Source organism: Panthera tigris, chromosome A1, assembly GCF_018350195.1.
Source record: "Panthera tigris isolate Pti1 chromosome A1, P.tigris_Pti1_mat1.1, whole genome shotgun sequence".
NCBI classification, from domain to species: Eukaryota; Metazoa; Chordata; class Mammalia; order Carnivora; family Felidae; genus Panthera; species Panthera tigris.
In genome coordinates this window covers 197,373,040-197,397,756 of record NC_056660.1, presented here as the reverse complement: position 1 = coordinate 197,397,756, position 24,717 = coordinate 197,373,040, and the positions used below count along the sequence as shown (strand labels likewise).

The window sequence follows — 24,717 nt, the reverse complement described above, 5'->3', positions numbered from 1 at the left end:
GTTCCAACTGTTAATACAAGATAAAATCTTTTTCTTTTATCAAGGAATATGAAGGAATGAATCTGCCCTGAAGCTTTGTTTTTAAATACATCCTCTTTAAAAAAAAATTTGCCAAGCAGAGTTTCAACCGTACAATAGAATTTTCACCCTTTTATTCTGTTTTTAGAATATAGTTGCTGCTTACATTTGGTAATGGGTTTATTAATCCTTCATCAGGTAGACAAGAAAACTCTTCATTGTGGTTTTAACCAGGGTTTCTCAATGTTGGCATTGTTGAAATTTTGGATCAGGTAATTCTTTTGGGGGGCTGTCCTATGCAATGTTGGATATATGGCAGCATCTTTGGTTTGCACTCAATGGATGCCAACAGCACCTGTTGTGAAAACCAAAAATGTCTCCAGACACTGCCAAATGCCCCTGCCAGGAGAAGTTGTTCCTTCCACTCTAGACTCACTAGTTGCTGGCTTTAAGAAAATCATTAAAATATGAAAAAGAGATACTAAAGTAGATATCCATTTGAAAGATCAAAATGCTTATTTCCCAAGTATTTCATATTTGAAGAGTACTTTAATAGATCTTATTCACTGTTTAACTAATTTCCATCCTCCAGCCTCCCCTAATTACATGGTGGGGTCATCCACTGATCTCTGACATGGCAGAATCCTCTCCCAGCCCCAGGAAAGATCGTCAGTCAGAAGAATTCCATTTCTTGGCCAAATGGTTGTTCCAGAGATGGGAATCCCATTGCTCAGTTCTAGACTGAGACATAAAAGAGGGAAGATGTTTGGGAAGGCCTACCCTTACAGGATTAAAATAATAATAATAATAATAATAATAATAATAAATAAGATCCTAAGAAAAATTCTTTTTGCCATATCTGTTTTTTTCCCACTAGAATGTCTGCTTTGAATGTGACTGTACTGCTTAGAGCATTAGCAGGTACCTCACAATCACAAGGAACTAAGCCAAAAAACAAAAACAAAAACAAAAATGAAAAACAGAATTCCAACAGCTTGAGGAAGGTAGAGAAGAAAGAACAAAAGAGTTTCAGTACTTGATGACATCTTTGGACTGTTGAACCGGCCTCGGAATGTCCACCTCAGGCTACTTGGTAGTTGCAAGACTTTTATTGCTTAGCCAAATCAATAGTTGGCAAACTGATTTGTGGGTCAAAGGCAAGAACTAAGAATTGTTTCTACCTTTTTAAAACTTTGTTAAGAAAATGAAGGTTGTTAAAAATAAACAGCCATACATGGCCCGCAAAGTCTAAGCCCTTTACCATGCGGTACTGCACGAATAAAGTTTGCCAATCTCCAATCTAAACGACTCATAGCTAATGTCCTGTGATTTGCAACCTAAAGCATTCGTAACTAATACAAGTACTGATATCTTCATTTTATAGTTATCGAAACAGGTTTGAATCAGTTGAGCCAATGGTAGGCTCAACCAGACAAGTCAGGTACAAATTTGCCATTATTTCAATTCATCGTGATGTTAAGCCAAATCGAGTCATCACAAATGCGTTTAACAGCCTCTTCTATTCTTTAGGGCTTCAAATCATATTTGTACTACAGACTTGGTTTTACAAGTCAGAATAGATAAATCTTCTCGATGAAACACAATATGCTCAGTGAATACTTCAAAGGGAGTCAAGCTGTCCTACTATCCAGAGCACCAAGGCATTTCCTGCACAAGAAGTCAAACCTACGGGCTCCAAGGAGGAAAATACATTATAGAAATACACTAGAAACAAACTTGCTGATTTGTTAAATTACCTTTTCTACTTGCTGAAACAGTTCCTGCATTTCCTTGCTGACTCACTCAGGGAGAGTGAATCCTCAGTGAAAAATATGCAAAGGCTTCCTCCATTAACTCTAGCACCCAAGTTAATACTGCTGTTCCCAGTTAGGCCAGCATGTTTGTAGCACTTTGGTAAAGGGCTTAAATACTGACACAACCTTATACTCAGAGTCAGGTCCAGAAGAGAGCATACAAAGCTCATTGTGGAGAGCCCATCAGAAGAGTGTTGTACGCGTTACAATAAACACTTGCCAACATCTAACCATGGGACCATAACTGAGCACTGAGTGACTGTCACGGCCAAGCTTTTCTCAGTTGATTCACCCAGCATTCCTTTGCCTTTGGATCCCAGTATATATCCCAGTACAGCAGGTGGTCACTCAGGAACAAGAGCCCTCAGTCTACACCCAATACTGGTTGTGCTTCAGTGTTGGGTTGGTTTGTCGGCAGAGCTTGACCATGTCAGGATCCAGATTCATCCATGTCTCCCAAGGAGCACATTTCTCCACTGGCTCAGTAGCTGGAGAAGCCATTTGCCCACTTAGTGGGTCCCTGCAAGGACTGACTGGGGGACTGCTGGAGCTTTTTAGAAGGGGTGTCACTGTGACAGTGGGAACAGCTATGCTCCTTTCTGGCCTAGGACTTGGGGTTGTAGTTTCCAGATTGGTCAGGGGCTTGATAAGAGGTTTTGCCTTTTCTGCCCTCCGGCCCAGCATCCGGATACACAAGGTCACGACAGTTACTATCAGCAGGAAGACCACCACAGCCGAGGGTACAATGACTATCACAGGATAATTGCTCTCCCTGGGTTGGGCGGGTGCCTGAGGACTGGCGTCGGTGGTGTTTGGTGGCCAAATGATCCTAGTTAGAGAGGCTCTGCTGTCCATTGTAGGCTCTTGACCATGGTGTCGTCCCCAGGGATCTGCTTGCTGCTGCCCGGCCTGAGTCAGCTTCCCTAAAGTTTCTGTCTGTACTGTGGGTCCTGAGGAAACCACAAGCTTTTCCTGAGAGAAATCTGAAGTCACAAGGTTATTGGAAGTGACTAGTAAAGAAACATCAGGGATAAATGTTTGCAAGAGTAAGGGGTCAGGTGGCACTATGGTGAAGGGGAGATAACCTATTGCTGGCTGTACATGGTCTGCCCTGAGCAGGAAAGTGAAGGAGTCATTCACCATTTCGATGCCTGTTAAGTTGGCATGTGGATTCAGCATTAACAATCCTTGGTCAATGTCCCTCTGAGTGAATAGAGTAGCGTTTTCCATTTCAGTGCCTCGGCCCACTCTTCGTACAAGTCTTCCATGGACAGGGGGTTCTGTCACTTCAAACTGGGGATCACTCTTAGTCCTATTAGCAAGCTCAGTAGCATCAAGGTCCTTTCTTCTCAGCCGATAAACCACTCTGTTGGCAATGGTCAAGTTTGACATAACCCGCAGTAGAGGCTGCACTCTGATGCTCAGTGTTTGTCCTGTAAGGTTGCTTTCTGGTGTAAACAGTGAGAAATGTAGCTGGTCCCCAGAGGCAGTGAGATTTGTCATATGGTAAGAGAGTCTTCCTGAATGTAGATCCTCCTGCCCAAAGCTGATGACCACCTGGTTTTCAATGAGCAGATGCCCATGTTGGAGGGGCCATGTCATCTTGTAAGTGATTTGGGGGCTTCTCCCATTGGTCATTGCTGACAGATGAGTATTGGTGATAGGAACTATTGTCTGGCCTTGTGGGAGAAGTAGGTCAGTGAGGTTCACAAGGGTGATGGAGATGGGGATGACATCCAGGTGGAAGAGCTTATAGAGTGGGCGGTGTTGACCATCGGTCACACTAAAGTAAAACACGCCTGAGGATGGGCTTCCATCTTGAATGAATAAAACCCTAGAGTTGTCAATGTCGGCCTGTGTGAAATGGTGAACAGGTATGTCTGGATGGTGAGCCAGTGCCAAAAAGCCATTATTAGGATTACGGATGATCATATATCTGATCTCCTCTGGAGGACTGTCTAGATCTTCCACTCTCAGATTTTCAGGTCCCACAACTAACCTGTTGCCCTGTAGAACTTTCAACCGAAGCCCCTTTGTCTTTAATGCTGGTGCCTGGTCATTAACAGGAGAGATAGTGATGTTAAACATCTCTTCAAGGAAGTCAGCCTTTGGCTTGGTGGCAGACTTGCTCTTTTGATTTGGCCAAACGGCAAAGGTAAAATTATCAGCCAGTGATTCAGAGTCATCGTGAAGGTATATGATTCCAAATTTATTAACTATATACTGGGAGAAATTGGGTTTTCCTTTGGTAATATTCCTCTCTCCAACCATAAGGGTTCCATGGTGAGGAAGAGATATAACCTGGAACCAGATCTCATAGGAAGATCGCTGTGATTTGGGTAATTTCAGCAAGAGGTTGGAAGCATCTAAATTAGATTGGCCAATGAGAACTTTGTCTCCCTCCTTGACGGCAGCTCCTGTGAAAATATAAAGAACAAAGTGGTATTTCATTAGAACTTTCAAATGACAGGGGCACCTGGGTGGTTCAATCGGTTAAGCATCAGACTCTTGGTTTCAGCTCAGGTCATGATCTCATGGTTTTGTGGGTTTGAGCTCCACACTGGGCTCTGTGCTGGCAGCACAGAGCCATCTTGGGATTCTCTCTCCCTCTCTGTCTTCCCCTTCCCTGCTCACTCTGTCTCTCTCTAATAAATAACTAAAACTTAAAAAAAAATAGTATAGAACTTTAAGATGACAGCTGAAAAGCACTTTCACTCTCAGATTTCCTTATTCCAGTGGATTATTCAAAATGCCTTGGTTGCACAGTGACCTTGTTACCCAAGGCATATAAATTAAATTTTAAGTACACACACCCAAACTATTAAGTCAACATTACAAGCAAGAGAGTTCTGAAATCTCGAGATTCACTTATATAATGTTAATTTCCTCACTTACCTACTACTGGACTTTCTCTTGCCATGGAAACAGGTGCAGCTTTCAATACCCCTTTCCTTTCAGGAACTTGCCCTATTTGTTATTTTCATTTTCTATGGACAGTTTTTAGTCATAGGCATGGTAAAGTCCCCATTTGCAGGTACAAATAAAATTCTTTAGAACTAATTTTCAATCTTCCCCCCAACTACAACTATTAAAGCTTATGAGAGGAAAGAGAAGAGGACCAGAGAAAGAGCACGCATAAAGAAATAAATTTTTATAACTATATATGTTTTCTTTCAAAGGTTGATGTCATGGCATTGCTATGATATCATGGCATTTCTAATTAACAAGAGAATTACTTATTTCCAAATTGTCCCAACTTTAATAATTACAAATAAGACACTGACCATATCTTTTGGTGCCTTTACCTGTATTTGCAAGCAGACGACTATGCCGACCAGGTTCAGTAATTTCATATGATATAGTAATACGAAACTCCTCAGGGCCTAGAGCTGCTGGTGGAGAGGATGTCGTGAATGTGAAAGAGTCTTCTGCAGCCCAGCCAGTGTTCTCATGGTCCACATGCTGATATAATATCAGTCGTTCACTGACCTGTCAAGACAGGAAGAAAAAATTAGCCCCTGGCTTCAGGGATAATACAAGGATTAACATGTATCCTAACTGAAGGAGATACATACATGTCTTTTCAGGGTTCATTCTCATGCTTAAATTACGGCACATATCTGCAAACATATGTGTTTGCACTTAACAATATGGTAACCTATTTGTCAAACATAGCTCTTCTATTACAAAAATAGTTTATTTATCAAAGAAAAAAAAGCACGTTGATTTCGAGATGACTTAGGCTATGGTATTTATATTATAGAAAGTATATAATAAACCTTCACTTGCCTGTATGATAGTTTAAAAAACTATCAACTCATAACCAATCTTGTTTTATATAATATTACTCATATTCTGCCCAATAGCTTATTTTGAAGCCAATCTCAAACACCATTTTATCTGTAAATGTTGTAGTAAATATTGACAAAATGACTCTTTTAAAAAACATAATCACAATACCATTATCACATCTTTTAAAAAAATTTTTTTGAACATTTATTTATTTTTGAGAGACAGAGAGAGACAGAGCATGAGCAGGGGAGGGGCAGAGAGAGAGAGAGAAGAAGACACAGAATCTGAAGCAATCTGCAGTCTCTGAGCAAGCTGTCAGCACAGAGCCTGATGCAGGGCTCAAACCCACAAACTGTGAGATCGTGACCTGAGCCGAAGTCAGATGCTCAACCAACTGAGCCACCCAGGTGCCCCATATCACATCTAAATATTATCAATAATTACTTAATATCATCAACTATCCAATTAGTGTTCAAATATCTCTGATGATCTACTACATGACTTTTTTTTACATAGTTGCTTTGAGTCAGGATCCTTAGAAGTCCACACATCACATTTGTTTGATGCTTCTCAGAGGCATCTCTTAGTCTATAGGTTCCCCTTCTCTAATTTTTTTGCTTGTAATTTATTTGTTAAAGTAATTGGGTCATCTGTCTTATAGAGTTTCCTACATTCTGGATTTTGTTGCTTGCATCCCAATGGTGTTGTTTAACACGTTCCTCTGTCCCCTACATTTCCAATATACTAGTAATTAAATCTAGAAGTGTAATAAGAATCAGATTCAAGTTTTTGTTAGGAATGTTTTACAGGTTGTATTGTATATTTTCTGTGCATCTCATTGCAAGACAAAATAATTTTGGGTTGCTTCTCTTCTGGATATGTTAAGATTAATCGGTGAATTCAAATGCTTCCAGGTTGATCCATCTCTTTTAAAGTTCTCCACCAGCCTGGTCATGTGATAATTTTACAGAGTCAGTGATATGATTGTTTAAACACCTGATTTTTGCAGTGGCAAGGCAATGATATTTTAAACATTCCTTCTTCATTCTTACCTGAAAGTCTTCTAAAAAGAATTTTCCCTCATCAGCTATTCGGCTACACTGATGCTATGCTGCAGTATATGTAGGAAAGACAGGATAAATACTTGATTCTTTCCCTTTATACTGATTTTTAGAAAAATGAGCTCCCTGATTCCAATATCCAAACATAAACGTTTGTTTTGTTTTGAGATCATTATAAACTCATGAATTTTAATGTATGATGTATTTCATTCTATTGCAATTGTTATTCTTATTGATGTTCAAATTTTCCCACCTTGCTTAAGGTATTTTTCAATATTTTCATCTAAGTCTCTAATGCCTGTTGCCTATCAATGTCCTTTGTGGCCCAGCTGATGGAGATAGGCTCTACCCAGGGTTTGGTTGTTCAGATAGCATGTGGGTAGTCCTTCCTCCAACAACAGTGACTGAAAGTTCTAAAACTCTAATCACAGAAAGGAAGACTAGAGATAAAATGGTTAACCCTTTCATTCCGATAGGTCACATCTTTTTTTTTCTGACCTGCCTTCTATAATATCTGAACTTAGAGGTAGGTTTTTCCAAGGTATTTATGTCCATGTCAGCAGTGCCTAGCATACATTATCCCATAATTTACAGAGCATTTCATCAGTCAGTATTTGGAAATACTGTATTAATTAACAGGAGTCTGGCTGTGTATTGCTGTGGCTCAACGCTGACACAATGGACGTACCTAGAACCAGAATTCTAGAAAGGCTTTGGGTCTATGAGTTTCCATAGAATATAAGCTTCCTGTTTCCACAGTGGCCAAAACCTGTTGGCGAGTTTTTCATTCCTTTCCTATTCATGGATAAGACAAGGAAGTGCAGTCATTTAGGGATTTTAAACAAGGAGAAGAAAGTATTGTTTCTCATAAAGAAGCAAGGTTACTCGTGAAAAATTGGAGTTTTTCCTTAGAAGTTTCTGGGAAACAAGTCAGTTTTATTTAGCAGTTCTACTATTTCTATTATCAGCTTAAGATTTATAATAAAATATTCATCATAAATGTATTCATTCACAGGTGACTATGCCATGGATTTTGGACTGGAGAATGGTTCCTAAAGTTTCCCATTCTGCTTGAGAGATGTGTAATATCACAAGGAAAGAGACATCTAGCTCCTTAATATTAAAAGTAACACAGTCTATTGACCAGGAAGAAAAAAATTCTTGGAGGCTAGTTGATCTTATCTTTCACTTCTCTGGTTTAAGTACAAGTTAACTTCTCTGAAAAATATATAATAAGTTATTGGAATAATCTAAGGGTCTTCTGATGTCTACAGGATGAGGAATGATTGTCCCAGGGGAAGAATGGTTCTTATAGATGGGAACAGTTGAGATGAAGGTCAGAAATTTGAGGGAAGTAATTGGAGAGGAGGCTGTATACTTTGGAAGACTACTGGAGGAGAGGTTGGCTGTAGTTCTGTTTTTGAAAAGTCATTCAAAAAGTGAGAAATTGTGAATAACTTATTGACTTATTCTATGCTGGAGAGTGAGAGAATTAAATTAGATCAGCTTGAGTGTCTGAGCTTCAAGACAGGACAGCAGATAACTGAACGTCTGAGCTAGAAGTAAAAGGGAGTAAGTGTGTGTGTGGAATGTCAACTTGTCAGCCATGCCTTGAAGGAACTTAGAGTCTTTAATATTTAGAAGACAGTGAGCTTTAAGAATCAGATTCTAAGGGGTGTGTGTGTGTGTGTGTGTGTGTGTGATGGGAGAGAGCTGGAAAAGGGAGAAGAACAAGACTTTATGGGGGCGCCTGGGTGGCTCAGTCGGTTAAGCGGCCGACTTCAGCTCAGGTCATGATCTCGCGGTTTGTGGGTTCGAGCCCCGCGTCGGGCTCTGTGCTGACAGCTTAGAGCCTGAAGCCTGTTTCAGATTCTGCGTCTCCCTCTCTCTCTGACCCTCCCCCATTCATTCTCTGTCTCTCTCTGTCTCAAAAATAAATAAACGTTAAAAAAAAAAAGATTTTACGGGGAAAAAAGGTGTAAGGTAAACTTGAGGAGAGAAGGATCTCAGACAGGATTAGGAATTTTGTTACCCCAAAGTGGCCTTAGGAGCAGCTTCCAAAAGCTCTGCAAATTTCTGCTGTATTAAATATAGAGAGATAAGCCACTTAGCTGAATACCTGGGCTCTAAGATTAAGGGGAGAGGAGCAGGGAGGTTTTTATTTCCCATGGATTTAGATTAGCCCAGATACTTTCTCTTTTACAGGTGGAGTCCTTCTGGAATGCCATTAGAAATTCAATTTTGTAGGGGCACCTGAGTGGCTCCGTTGGTTAAGTGTCTGACTCTTGATTTTTAGCTCAGGTCATGATCTCATGGTTTGTGAGATTGAGCCCTGTGTCGGGCTCTGCACTGACAGTGAGGGGCCTGCTTGTGATTCTCTCCCTGCCCCCGCCCCACTCTCTCTTCTCTCTCTCAAAACAATAAGCATTAAAAAAGAAATTCCATTTTATAGAATTCCAACTAGTAAATGCAGAAGGAAAATTCGAATGAGAAAAATCACCATTTGGCAATCACCACAGTAATAAATGTTTCACAGGTGAGAATCCTAAATGGTTGCTTAAACTAGTAAGCTAAGTTGCGATGAGAAACGGGATTTAAACAGTTCCAAAGTATTCCCTCACGAGATACTTAATTATAAAAATGAAAATAGTAACTTCTCAGTGGAGAAACCAGAAAAACTGCTAAAAGACTGATAAAAGACCATCAGTGACAGAACCAAATGAGCATCAGTGTCTCCTGACATGAAGCAGGAACAAACTCAGCATCTCTCATGCCAATTCCCGCCAAAGCACACAACCTGAATCTGACTGTGAGGAAACATTCAATAAAACCAAACCAAGGAACATTCTACAAATAACTGGTCTGTTTTCCTCAAAAACTGGCAATGTCACAAAAGTCAGCATGACTGCAGAATGGTCTCTGAGTAAAGCAGACCAAGGATACCTGATGACTAAATGCTATGTTTTACGCTGTGGATTTTTTTTCTAGGATAGTCTATGATACTCTTTTTTCTAGAGGATATTCGCTGAAACAACTTGTGAAATTTGAATAAGGTCTATAGATTATGTAATAACACTGTATCAACGATAATTTCATGATTTTGAAAATTATACTGTGGTTACACGAGAGAGGCCTTGTTTTTAGGAAATATACACTGAGGTATTTAGAGGTAAATGTACCTCAGGGGCACCTGGGGGGCTCAGTCAGTGAAGGGACCAACTCTTGGTTTGGGCTCAGGTCATGATCTCATGGTTCGTGGGTTCGAGCCCGGCATGGGGGCTCTGCACTGACAGTGTGGAACCTGCGTGGGATTTTCTCTCTCACTCCTTCTCTCTCGGCCTCTCCTACATGTGCTCCCTCTCTCTGTCTCTCTCAAAATAAATAAATAAACTTAAAAAAAGAGGTAAAGGTATGTCATGTCTGCAAGTGGCTCTTAAAATTTCAGAAGTGTGTGTGTGTGTGTGTGTGTGTGTGGAGAGGGAATGATAAAGCAGACAGTTAAAAGTTAACATTCAGGGAATATGAGTGAAGAGTATACTGGACTTTTTTTTTTTTTAACGTTTATTTATTTTTGAGACAGAGAGAGACAGAGCATGAACGGGGGAGGGTCAGAGAGAGAGAGGGAGACACAGAATCCGAAACAGGCTCCAGGCTCTGAGCTGTCAGCACAGAGCCCGACGCGGGGCTCGAACTCACGGACCGCGAGATCATGACCTGAGCCGAAGTCAGCCGCTTAACCTACTGAGCCACCCAGGCGCCCCTATACTGGACTTTTTGTACTCTTTTCCAATTGTTCTGTAAGTTTGAAATTATTTCAAAATAACAATGAAAAAAATCTAAAAAAGTAAATCCCATAGTATTCTACTATATCAACTTCAGTTAGAGACCAATAGTTTCTGTTCTCTGATGACTAAGTGTGTGCAGAACGGGGGAGTGAGGACAACCTTCAAATGCCTTGGGCACTCTGACATCAAGAAATGGTGGTTTCCTATCCCAATACACCGACCCCCCACCTCCAACTATGTCCATTTCTCTAATACGTTAACAAGGCGGTACTCCTACCTAACCTGTAAGTGGGTGAATACATAGGTCAAAATCCTAGACCCGAGTAGTGCTTTTTATGTGAAGTGATAATGTGATGGCAACGATTGGATCTCCGAGACCTAAACCTTCTGGATTTCATATCCTTGATGACTACAGAACCACAAAGAAAAACATTTGTCAGAGGCCAAAGAGATAGATTTGACCAGGGGCCCTCCTGACTTTTCTATGATGGGTTAAATTTTACAGCTGAGAGGCTGCTGAGAACCTCAGAGAGGTTGGAAATTTAGGGAACTTCTCTCCATCTCCCCCCGTAATCACCAGCCTAACTGGGAAGAGAGCTGAGACCAGAAGCCATATCTCCATGTTTACAGATAAGAGCCCTTTCTCCTAGATCACTTTACTGGGGCCTCTTTGGCTCCAGCTGCCTGAATTATGACTCTTCTTCCTCCCAGGAGGAAAAGGACACCCACTGATATAAAAATGGAAGCAGAGGAGTGTAATAGAATTTGAACCCTGGGTTGGTCAGGCCTACATTCCAATATAAATGCTACCCAATTTCAGCTCTGTGTCTTTGGGCAGGTCATTTAATCTCTCTGAGCCTCCATTGCTGCATTAAAATACAGACTAATATCTCATTTGTAAATATACATTTAACTTAATTAGTCTTTTGCCACATGCCCTGTGCATTTCTGGGTCTTTCAATAAAGCATCTAAGTCCTCAATAATCACCTCCTCACAAGGACATCAGAGGATTCTGGTTAAGATGAAAGATTAGACTTATTTTTTTAAAAAGAGTCATGGCATGAAAATATTCAATAATTAGAAATTTCTAAAACATACTTAATAAAATAAATTTTCTCTCATAAAGTTTTAGGCTGGATTTTGGCACAGGCTCCAGAAGTTTACTTCCAGTTGCTTTGTAAATAAGTATCAGTTCACCATCGTATACTTGACATTTCAAAAAACATTTGTTAAATGAACAAGCTACTTAACAAGTGCTTTACAAAATTTAATTATAAAGTATATGTTTATATCAGGAAGCAGTAGAAATAAGGCGATCCAAGACATTTCTTAACCATTTATTCAACAAAAACACAAAGAGTACCTAACTTTTACTGAGCCCTACATACGTGCCAGGCACTCTGCAAGGTATATTGTATAACTCATTTTATTTAGTTTTGTGTTAGGGGCCTCATTATACCCATTTGACAGATTTTAAAACACCCCGAGGTTCAGAACATTTAAATAATTCACCCATAGCCAATAAGTGGGAGAGGCCAGTTTTTCATCCAGTCCCACGTGACTCTGGAATTCATGCTTTTTCCACTGTCCTGCTCCTTCACCATGGGAAGCTCAGTGAAGATTCTAGGCAACCAAGAAATTCGTAAGATGTGCGCTCCAACTTCAAGGAGTTTAGTAATGTAAAAAGTCAGCTGGTAGGTATGTGTAAGACGAGAAAACCACTATGGGCTAGAGCTTGTAAGAATTCAAACAAATAGCTCATTCTATATACTGTATTTATTACAAAAGGCAAGTTAAAGAAAAACTGTATTTCAGTTCTTTTATGCCACTGCCATTGTATATCAGGGACAAACTTTCTCACAGGACTTTAGAGGGAAGAAGGTGGGAATGAGTTTCCACCTGGTTCAAGGTTGAAGGCAATCCCTTTCTGGCCCCAAGGTGACTGGCAGACATCTATTTTCTTAAAGGTAAGCTTTTGAAACCTGAAGGCAGAGAGCTAAGGGTCATTAAGAGTGCCTTGGATGAACCCAGGGGTGAAGTGGGAGCACTCTGATATATAGAATCTGATCATTCTTCCCCTAAAATAGTGTGCACATTCTGTAGGTCCACAAAAGTACACGCGGATAGGACTGTTAAGAGAATAACACTGTCAAACTCAGCCAAAGGCAGGTTAGAGCACTCTGGAGCATCTCTTCATTCCGAGGGTCTTTGTAAATGTGGCTCCCTATGGTCCTGATAAGAAAATCACAGCATAAGCCTTTTACACTAATCTTTCCCACAGCAGGGCCTAAAAGTCAATCACAGCTTCGAAATTCCCACTGGAGAAGAGAGTAACCATACTGACTTAGAGTCAGCTGGGAAAAGGGGGAGGGAGAAAGGGTCACATACAGTCTACTCACTTGAATCTCCACGACACGATGGCTTTGTTAAAGGTCCAAGTCTCTAGATAGGACAATTGTCCAGAAGAAGCAAGGGAAACAGAAGTGTCCAAAAAGTCTCTATCTTGGGCAGATGTTCACGGAGAAAGGAGACTATAGAAAGCCAAACAATTCAGAATGGTAAAGCCTCTAAGATTTCATTTGGGCTAACCAAAAAGTCCTATACGCTAAGGTTTGGATGACAACGAGGTCCTGTGCTCCTGAAGGATGAGCTCAGATAAATGACTCTTCTTTCTGTGTCCTTTATTAATTTTACCAGGGCTGGCACCATCACGTGTGTAGAGACCAGCTGGGTATGGAGGGCTCAAGGTTCCCAGAAGAGGTCACAAGTCTGGGGCAGCCCAGGGAGTCACAGCTTAGAGGGTGCACCCCAGGCATCATGCTAAAAAAAAGTGGAACTGGGTTAAGTCCCAGAAGGGATTATCCTCAATGAGAATGGATAGAAGAGGCATTTTTAGGAAACCTAAGTTCCTAAATGGTGATATCTGGAACTCTCCAGCTAGAAATGGGCAACTGAAAACCAAGTCCAAATAATTACCCATGCCCCCTCCATGACTGAGCCAATTTCCATAAAAATGCCACATCAACAAGGTTTTCAAGGAGCCTAACAATATAGCCATCTATAACCCTCCCTGGCAGAAAGGTCCAAATCCACATTATATGGAAGTAAACATTGACTTTCGTGGGCTTTATGCCATTAAAAGCATGGAAACCTTTAATTAAACTACCAAACAAGATTGTAGAAAAGGTGATCAATTCATTCGGAAGAAATAGAAGGTAGTATGGGACATCTTGCTTTTTTGTAGAGAAGTGTATGTAGTACGCTAAATAATGTAGTAGGCCAATATCAGAGCCAAATCCCTTGAACTTGTGAAGATTACCTTCTTTGACAAACACTTTGCAGATGTCATTAAGGATCCCGAGACTGGAAATTACCCTGGACTATCCAGGTAACTGCAATCACATACATCTGTACAAGAGGGAGGCTGAGGGGTATTTGCCACAGACAAAAGAGGAGAAAGGAAAGCGACGGTGGAAGCAGAGACTGGAATGATGAAGCTACAAACCAAGAAATACTGGCAGCTACCAGAAGCTTTCAAAGGCAAGGAAGGAATTCCCCCTCAGAGCCTCCAGAGGGAGAAACAACATGCTGACACCTTGACTTCAGCCCAGTGAAATGGAGTCCCGACTTCTGGTCTCCAAAACTATGAGATAACACATTTCTGCCATTTCAAGCCACCAAGTTTGTGGCAATTTATTATAGCAGCCGTAGGAAATTAATACAAGGAGAAAAGATAAACCGCTCTCATTTAAATGGATATTAGTTCTATCTGCTTTTTCAGAGAAAGAGCCAACAGTTCTAAGAACAAGAAACATTTTTGGTTATTCAAAGCTACTGGGCCAGGACCCATGAGCCAATTTCCAGTTTGAACAATGAGTAGGTAAGTGACAATGCAGTATTTCTACATGTAGAAAATATGGTGACACATAATCCAGTGACTTGTAATGGCAAAATCCAAATTACTAAAACAAAACACTGGTGGGAAGTGCCCAAAATGACCACTGGGTCTAGTTACCATGGAGCTTGCTACTGAAGAGACCTCAGGAAAGTAGGGACAGGGAGGCCAGAGTGATCATTAACACAAAGACACTGATCCTTCTCTGCTCAGAAAACTACAGGGCCAAAGTTCAGCGATCCCACTGTGTTCGCCATTAAGTTGTGATAAATTAATTTCTATCCCACGGGAAATGTGCTTGCAATTTCTTAAAATGTGAGCGTTATCTTGAGCAACAGACTGAGACTCTGGAAGAAGAGGTAATTGGACAAAATTCACAACACAGAATCCATTGTATTGTTTGCTAAGCGTGGCCCTGGAAGGCTGTGTTTGTGTTGCCGCAGCAGAGACAACGATGGATCACCATCCTGCCACAAGAGCACAATGGCTAAGATGCAATTCCTGGCTTTATGGAAAAGAAAAAAGGCCAGACATTAAAAACCTCAAAACCAGAACACTTTGCTTTTTAATGATTTCAAATTATCTAAGCAAGCACCAGAATGAAAATCACTCAATTAGCCCTGTGCTCTCCTTGGAAAAGACTAGTGCCTTAAAGAATTCGATTCATACTTTGTCCACACATTCTTTGAAATGAACACTAAATGTCTACAAACGTAAAAAGTTTCCACTTCACAAAAATTTGATGATTCACGTTCTCGGTGTATGTTTAATTCTTCAGGATATAAGATTTTCAGCACAAGTTCTGTGATTTAGCTTTTCCCATTTAGGCGGATGTGATAGTACCGCAAAAAACAAGAGTGTTACTTGATTATCTTGGTAGGTTGACGTGGTATGGTTTGAAAAAAAATGGTGAGCTTATTCTGGGATAAGAAAATATTTTGAGCTATAACGTAACAAATGTATGCCTACAATTATTGTGATCAAGTATGATATTAAGCATCATGGAGTGCCTAGATTTCTTTCACAAGCTAAAGCCATCCAGAGTCACTGATTAAAATGGTCATTTTTGTTTATCCATCAAAAAAACAAGAAAGGATGTGGGTTTTATGTGCACACTGATACGGTGGCTTTGCCTCCCCAGCTGAGAGTGGTAGAGGGCTGGAAACAATTTAGTCCTTTAAGGTAAAGGTGTGAAAGAGAACTCAAACATCAACTGCCTAAAACATTCTCCCAATTGGACACTTAGCAGGTTATTGGCTAACTGAAATTTGAAAATTTGAAGTTAGAAAAACTGGTACAGAATGCCAGAAAGCAATCAAAGCCATTTGCTTACATGAACATGGCTGCATAGTTCCAAACTCCCTTTACAATTGAACTTGATTCCTGCCTGAGTCATGTCTCTTTTCACCAACTAAACTGAAGAGGGCTAATCAAAGCACGTAATACGTGCTTGATAAATGTCTTCATTAAGTAATTCCAGAGAAAAGGTTTTGATTATCTTCATCACCTCCAAAGCCTGCCTCTGCCCCTTCTTTTATATCTCAAATTGTTCTGGAGCTGCTGGGTAGTAAATCTGAGCCATGATAAAATGGCCCAGAGTCTCTAGCAGTATCCTATTCAACAGAGGCCATAAAATTGCAGATTTTAGGAAACGATTTACATTCCATTTGCATGTGAAAAAGGAGAGAGGATCTAGAAATGGGAAAGCTAGGAAGATAAATACTAAGTGTCTTCCTCTTCCCAAGTCACAAATAAAACTGTACATTTTTGAACACACAAGCTAAACAGAATTGAATGTCTTCAGATTAACGCCAGTTGTATTGAATTTATTGATGGTATCCTGTTTTTTTTTTTTTTACAATACAGACGTACCACTTTAATGTTTTCTAATTTTATTTTTATAATAAGCATGTGTTATTTTCATACTCAGAAACACCACATGCACACACACACACACACACACACACACACTGAGTCAGACGCACACTGAGACACACTTTGGTGTCTATCTTACAGAGTTTGCTCAGGATACCCTCTCCTCTCCCCACATTATTGATGTTTTTTTTTTTTTTATGACTATTGTAGTGAAAGAGTAGTCAGGGTATTTCGATGATGTTTATTCATAGGCATTTAGCCCAACATATCCTGCAAACCATCTCGACTTTTCTGCAGCAGCTGCTCTGGGGAGGAGTCCTTCCCCTGGGTCCTCCTTGCTCTGTCCACTGGGGTAGGATCTTTAGAGGCCTCCCAGCCCTGGCCTCATTCTGCCTTCCAGCTGATGTTCTGCTCAATATTGAAGAGCTCCATCCAGGAGTGAGGACCTGACATTTCCTCAGGCCCCTTGCTCTCATCAGGGAAATGTGTTCCAGAACACCAGGGGCTCTCCCCCAAAGGGACACAGTAATTGGGTCACAGGTGACAGGCAAATGTCACCCTCTTCTAATGACCTCATTTCCATTCATTAGATCACAGTAACACATTAGCATAAACATGGCAGCCAATTCTGGTGTCCCAGAAAATTGCCTCCTCTTGTGAAACCAGTCTTTTAGGTACTGGGAGAGGAAAGGAACCTCACACATTTCCAAGAACAAAAAGGGTAACAGCAGCCTTAGCTAGCATTTAGTTCGTGTCTGCTGCGTGTGGAATGGTGTCCTAGACATTTTGCACCCGTCAACTGTGTTAATCCATACACGCTCCTAGAGGAAAGGACAGCCTGGTGGATAGGAGCATGACTTAGTGTCAGAAGTCCTGGGTTCAAGTTAAGACTCGGCTGCCCCTGAGTTGTGTAACTGTGGGAAGGTTGCTTAACTTCCCTGTGCTTTAGGATCCCAGCCTATAAAGTGAGATCATCAGTAGTACAGAAGACAGCTTAGGACGATGCCTGGGACATGATGAATGTTCAAAATGGTTTCAATTATCATTACTACTGTTTTCTTCATTTTACCGATAAGGAAACTGGGGTTCAAAAGACACGTAATTTGCCCTAACTCACAGAGCTAATCCAGGTCTGATTTCAGAAGCCAAGAGACTTCTTGTCAGCCATGAGCAGTCAGCAGGAGATCAAGCGGCAGCCACAGGGCGCCCGATTCATAAATGAGGTGTTCGTTTCACACTCGCACACCACAGACACAGAGTGTGGGCCACTGGGCTGAATTTCTACATCTCTAAGTATATCTCACATGCTGTCTTCGAGCCTATGCTCTGCTCAAGGACCCAGGAATTGTCGTGTCCAGGAATATACTCGCATCAAGACTTGATGCACAATCTGGGGCCTTGTATACAATGAAGGGAGCTTGCCTTTGTCCTCTGAGTCAAAAGCACTAGGACGGGCTGCTGGCACGGTGGGTGCTTGGCTTGGAGAGGAAAAGGCCTTGTATGTTGAGAAGAGCCACACATCTGGTCCATTCGAGAACAATGAAAGTCCTCTCTCAGCATGCCTGACTTGTGGCACGGCCCAGGCTGTGCTTCCAGATGAGCCTGCCCTGTACCCACAGCAAAGACCAACAGTTGGGCCCAAGGTCTCTGGTCCCGGACACCCCTTGGCAGGGCCCTTATAGCCCTGAGCCCCAATCTAACACCTCACTTGCCCCAGGCAACACCTGCCACTGCTAATATGTTTTGACACTTGCCTCTTGGTTCTTAAAGAGGAAGGAATAATGAGAGGAAAAATAAAACCTTATAATAATTGGATTTTAATCAATCAAGACTTTTATTGCCTGCCCTCAAGCCTTTTAACTAGGCTGGGGTTTTAATTCCTGTTTATAATGGCGTTGGATGATGAAAGTGGTTTGTTTTCATAGGAAAATGTATCATAAACAGCTTTCAGATTACCAGGCTAGCCCCCTATGGTAGAGTGTTCTGTCATTTGCCAATTATCCAGGGTCTGCTCTCTGTGAGAGGACCGTCCTTCCCCGCCCCGCGGACATCAGGCTTGTTCGTGTGACTCTTTCGTCAACGAGATGTGAGCAGAAGTGATACCTGGCATACCTGAGCACAAACTTTAAGAGTCATTGTGTGTTTCTAGTGTCACTTCTTTTTCCTCTGCCGCAAATACAGCAGTGTCCAAGAGAGGGGCTGCCCCCTCCCCTTGGGTCCTGGAATAAAGGAGAGGTGCACAGCAGACCTGTAGGCACCTCGCAGCCCATATACAGCATAAGCGTGAAATCAACTTTTGTTACTGTCAGTCATGACATTTGAGAGTTGTTACCACAGCATAACCTAGTGGATCCTGGCTACATATTCACGAAAGCCTAGTTAGACCACATTCAGCTAAAAGATTGTGTATTTGCAGTGAAAACCAGTGGAAGTTAATGCTTGGCATGATCACCGTAAAAAAGGGTTTTTTTAATTTTGTTTTGTTTTGTTTTTTAAAGAATGAGGGCAAGAGCCAAGGCATCTTTATAGGACTGATATCATTCCTGTCATTATTTAAAATGCAAACTGACCCTGGGCAAGTGTTGATGCGTTAAGCTCCCCACACGCTGCAGCGTTCATCCTAACCCTTTTTTCCTTCCTCCAGAGTGCATTTGTAAACTAGAGAATTTATACTTCCTCTTTTCAGTGCTACATTCAGAGATTGCACTGCCTCATGATCTGCTCCCTTCCATGCACCCCGGACAAAGGCAATTACAAGGCAAAAGCCAGATTCAATTCTCCTATATCACATTGGAGAGAAATGGCTCTAAGGTTAAAGGTGGACACTCTTGCTATTTCTCCTAAACATGACTTCAGATTTTTTAAAATTTCCTAGTCACGTAACGCTCCAGCCAAATCAGCTGTCGAATCCGCGTACCCACTGTTTAAGAATGGAAAAAGAAGGGTGAACAGCATGCAAGAATCATATTCAAGAAAGCTTATCCATTTAAATAAAAAGGTACGTGGATGGTGGTGGTGGTAAAGTGCTAGTGAAGTTTGAAACAGATGGTTCTGGCCACAGATTAAATACAGATTTATATATACACATCTAACAATACAATACTAAATAATGTTGATAATTTTACGCATTAAATATAAATGTTACCCAGACGTGTCCTGCAGGAGTTATTCCCGCTCCTCTGCTTTGGGCTTCCTTTAAAAATCTGTCTTCGTGATAAAAGGATTCCTTTTTATGTGTTAGACACGGAGTTTGAGTTTGCTTAGCGTTTTCGGACAATTGTGTCATCCTGTGCTACTACTAAATGTCTGGTATCGAAAACCAGCACGGCTGAAATGCGTAACTGCCTGGGCAAAGGGGCACGTGAGCTTGGCCTGACAGGGTGAAGGCGAGCCAGGGGCCACCCTGCACAGCCACCCAGCCCTGCCCAGCTGCATGGATGTCAGGACTCACCAGAGTCTGCGTAAACACGGAAACCTCCTCTGTGCTGTTGTCAGAACTTACTCGCACCAACCTCCCAAGTCTAGGGGAACTTATAACCGTAAAAGTTACAGTTCTGTTTCCTGTGCTGTCCGCATCATTGGTCACAGCTCTCAGGTCACCGGATGAAAGGGGTTTCGTGGAACCTAAGTGAAGATGAAAGCAGGCATTTAAGTATGAAGCCTATGAAGGCTGCCAGATAACAAAATGATCCTTAAAGAGCCCTGAAAATTCTGGAAGACACACGGGACTGGCCAGCTCTAACTGGAAATTGTGCTGTGAGGGGCTCATGATCCCGAAGGCATCTATTTAAGGATGTGATTGGCCACTAGGGCTGGAGATGAAGGAGGGAAACATTCCTCCCCAGTCCCCGCCTGGTCCTGCACAGCTTATTGATCCCCACGGGTAAAAGGCAATAGCAGTGTGTGCGTGGCTCGGAGTGCAGGACGGGGGAGCTGGCTATGTGGGCCGAGAGAACAAGAGACAGTGCCCTCCCCTGGGGGCGAAAGACGCACCCTGGCCTGCCTGTGGCTGTGTGTGTTCAATGGAGTGTCCATCCGTGGGCATCTGGGGAAGAAGTGGCTTCTTGAACAAACGTGAAACATTTCCAGAGGACCCCAGACCTGCAGGCTTCACGGACGTTGTGGGGAGGGAGGGACCTTTGCAAATGCCAAGGGACAAAGAACCAGGAACACACGAGTTTGTGTGCAAATGCGACCGCATGTGGCAACTAAAGCCCAGAGAGGCTTGGGACATGCAGGGTAGGGCAGTGGTTCTCAAATGGTCTGTGGTGAAGGATCAGGGCTTCCCTCCTCCCCCAATCCTCTGTTCACTGATGGTTTTATAAAATACAATAAAATGTCACAGCAAGGTCAGAGTGGCATACAAAATTCTAAATATTTTCTCTTCTTATCAGTTCACAGAGCAGAAGGTGCGTGGACCACAGTTTGGGAGCACAGAGTCGGACTACATACCCCTTTACTTCACACTGACTGGGAGGGAATGTCCCCAACCTTACAGGGTGGCAGGTCTGAAAGAGAGTCTCATAGTCCTCCTGGCCCAGAATCTCACCTTATCTATTCTGTCTTAGCCCTGCTAAAGGCTTAGCATTATGCTTTGCGCAGGGTAGCTCCTGAAGTAGGCACTTTATAAATTGTTTATGAAACAAGTTCATCAGTCAACCACCTAATAAGAACTAAGCCTCCTGAATGACATCTGTTTTGCTTTGCTTATCAAGTATTGTAGCCTTAGAAGGTGAGGGCCACTAATTACAGTGTTTAAACCATATCAAGCTCTTAAAAGTGGGACCTAACTAACAAAGGGGGAAGCTGGCTTTGGGTAAGATTTTTAGACGTGTGAGCTTTGTTCTGAGCCTTCGATTTGGAGGCTCCCTTTAAAACGCTGAACAACAAAGGCCCTGCAGTGGCTCAGTCGGTTGAGCCTCCGACTTCGGCTCACTTCATGATCTTGTGGGTCTTGAGTTCGAGTCCTGTGACAGGGCTCTCTGCTGTCATCACAGAGCCCACTTCGGATCCTCTGTCCCCTTCTCTCCCTGGTCCTCTCCCGCTTGTGCTTTCTCTCTCTCTCTCTCTCTCTCTCTCTGTCTCTCAAAAATAAATAAACATTTTAAAAAATGCCTAGCAACGAACACAAAAGTAAACAAGTTGGAACTACATCAAGCTGAAAAGTGGTCAGCAAAGGAAACCATCAGCAAAATGAAAAGGCAACGTATGGAATGGGAGAAAATATTTGCAAACCATGTATCTGGTAAGGGGTTAACATTCAAAATATACAAGGACCTCATACAACTCGATAGCAAGAAAGCCAAATAGCCCAATTTAAAAATAAGCAAGGGACCTGAACAGATATTTTCTAAAGAAGACATACAAATGGCCCATAGGTACATGAAAAAGTGCTTGACGTCACTAATTATCAGGGAAATGCAAATCAAAACCTGCATGAGATATCTCCTCACCCCTGTCAGGATGTCCATTATCAAAAAGACAAGAAATAACAAATGCTGGTGAGGATGTGGAGACGAGAAAACCCTCACGGGCTGTTGGAGGGAATGTAGATTGGTGCAGCCACTGTGGAAAACAGTATGGAAGTTCCTCAAAATATTAAAAATAGCGATACTATACGATCCAGTAATCCCACTTCTCGGTATGTATCCAAAGGAAACAAAACCATAATCTTGAAGAAACAAATCATATATACAAATATATATGTGTGTGTGTGTATATATATATATATATATATATATATATATAATGTATATGTGTATATATATATTATATATATGCATATATATAATATATATTATTATTCAGGCTTTAAATACAATGAAATTCTGGGGGTGCCTGGGTGGCTCAGTTGGTTAAGCATCCGACTTCAGCTCAGGTCATGATCTCACAGCTGAGTTCAAGCCCCGCATCTGGCTCTGGGCTGACAGCTCAGAGCCTGGAGCCTGTTTCAGATTCTGTGTCCCCCTCTCTCTCTGCCCCTCCCCCATTTATGCTCTGTCTCTCTGTCTCTCTCTCTCAAAAATAAATAAACATTAAAAAAAATTAAAGAGAATGAAACTCTGTCATTTGCAGCAACATGGATGTAGCTGAGAGCATTATGCTAAGGGAAATAAGCCAGAGAGAGAAAGACAAATACTATATGTTATCACTTACCTACAAAAAAAAAAATATATTGAAAAAAAAAAACCAGTTGAACTTATTGAAACAGAGAGTGGAAATGTGGTTGCCAGGGGATGGAAAATATAAGAAGAGGTTGATAATCAATACAAACTTTCAGTTATGAAATGAATAGGGTCTGAGGATCTAATGTATGACACAGTGACTACAGTTGATAGCAATATACTGTATAATTGAAGCTTGCTAAGACAGTAGAACTTAAATGTTCTCACCAGAAGAAGAAGAAGAAGAAGAAGAAGAAGAAGAAGGAAGATAAATATATGAGGTGATAGATTTGTTAATTAACTTGATGGGGGGAATAATCCTTTCACAATGTATGGGTATATTAAATCATCATTTTGCATACTTTGGCTATCTTAAAAATTTGTTAAGTATACCTCTCTGTAGATCTGAAAAACAGAACAAAATAAAACAAAACAAAATGTCTGAGCCCCTGGGCTGGGTACTAGGTCCTGGGATTCTAGGGGTGAGGCAGGAGTGTCTGCCAATGTCAGCCTCAGGGACACAGTTCAGGCCTGGGTTCAGGACTCCCTTGGCACAATTTTGGCAGTTACCCCAAAATACTCATGTGATGCTTGTAACTGCCTCCCACATTTCTCTTACTTCTTTGCTGCTGAAATGTTTGCAGACACTGCCCTCTTCCAGCTTCTGGAGCTGGGGGCCCAGGATCTGAGGTTGCCAGGGGAGGCCAATAGTCAGTGTTACACGAAGTCAACTATGGCCCGTTCTTTGTTACCTGCCAACATAGGGTTTCCTCATTCTGTCAGGTGGATTGTGTTTTTATGTGTGCAGTCTCTGGGTACCCAAAGTTCTCTATCTTCAGCTTTTCTTTGGACCTTTTCCCCACTGAGCCTTCTTTTTTTTTCCAATGCTTATTTATTCATTTTGAAAGAGAGAGAGCATGTGATCAAGATAGGAGAGAGAGAGAGAGGGAGAGAGAGAAAGAGCCCCCAGCAGGCTCCGCACTGTCAGCGCAGAGCCCTACGCGGGGCTCAACCTCACAAATTGTGAGATCATGACCCGAGCCGAAATCAAGAGTTGGACACTTAACCAACTGAGCCACTCAGGCATCCATCCCACTGTGCCTTCTTAATTACCTCTTTCTTATAAAGGACTCTAACTTTTCACTTATTCCTTCACCTCCAGGGCTACCTTTGGCAGGTAGTGGTGGATAGGAGGGATTCTTTCTTTAAAACAATATCATTTGTCTTAACCTTTTTGGGGAGAAGACCCACCAGAGATGTTCCAGACCGAGAGTGCTTTTCTCTCAGCCACGGTACATCAGTCCCCATTCCCTTGTCCAGCTGCCTAACCCTGAAGGGTTTCTAGGATTTAATTCCTATTCAGCAGCCATCCTGGGCATGCTCAGTCAGCAAGACTAGCTGGTTCCATGTTGTAACTGACTGATGAGCATCTTTTCTCGTCCAACCCAATTCACAGAAAGCCAAACACCATTTTCCCCTCACCCCACCTCGTTTTATTGAAGCACTGATATTTTCATCAGTGAACTCCAGGCACTTAATTTGGGAAGGATTTCTCTAAGGTCCTACCTACCTGTATATTCCATAGAGTGACCATCCTATAAGAAGTGTGGCAATAAAAGGCTCATGACCATATCTGTTTGGCTAGCCCTCACTCCATATGCACCTCTTAGAGATTTGAAAAGCAAATCTGCATGTGAAAGACTCTGAGTCTCCCAGTAAAGAAATCTACTTTATCCTTCTCTTAAATACAGCATTTCTCAAACATACTTATATCCTATTGTGTTTGTTTGATGAAAAACAACCACCTCCATAACAGCCAGAGTTTCCTGGTCATGAGGCTAGAAGGCCTTGCTCATTTCTTCAACAGACATTAGCAAGTGCCTCGCACATGACAACCTCTACATAAGGGGTAGAGATGTACTAGGAAACAGCACAGACACAGTCTTGCCATTCCTTGTGGATATCATGACAATCCCAAGAAATACAGATTTTTTTTTCCTCACTACGAAGGGATAAAAAGTGTCAGAGAGGTTAACCAATTTGCCTAACAGCCAAATGTAGGTCTCACTTACTCCGAAATGAATATTTTTAAAATTGACACTATATTGTCTATACCATACTACTTTAAGCTCAGTGCTGGACTGATAACTGAGTTAGGAAATGTGATGAATCACTCAACAAATCCAACAGATTCTCCTCTCCACTTTCCGAACACATCGTGCCAAACCTCTTCCCTGGTCTTCTCCTCCACAGCCATGTTGGGTTCTCTGGTATGCTCACCCCTCTTTGTTGCCATTCACTGAAATGCACTT

At 41.8% G+C, this 24,717-nt stretch overlaps 1 protein-coding gene across 1 annotated transcript in view; it reads right to left on the bottom strand.

Annotated features, from left to right (window-relative positions):
* Positions 1 to 853: 853 nt before the first annotated feature.
* Positions 854 to 24,717, bottom strand: part of LOC102958037 (chondroitin sulfate proteoglycan 4-like) — a 61,715-nt gene continuing 37,851 nt past the window's right edge. Inside the window, exons 8-10 of the mRNA XM_042956865.1 lie at positions 19,693 to 19,865; positions 5,138 to 5,321; positions 854 to 4,249 (exon numbers count right to left, since the gene is read on the bottom strand). Coding sequence (XP_042812799.1) covers positions 2,202 to 4,249; positions 5,138 to 5,321; positions 19,693 to 19,865 — 2,405 coding nt within the window. The 3' untranslated portion in view covers positions 854 to 2,201. The remainder of the gene's footprint in view (positions 4,250 to 5,137; positions 5,322 to 19,692; positions 19,866 to 24,717) is intronic.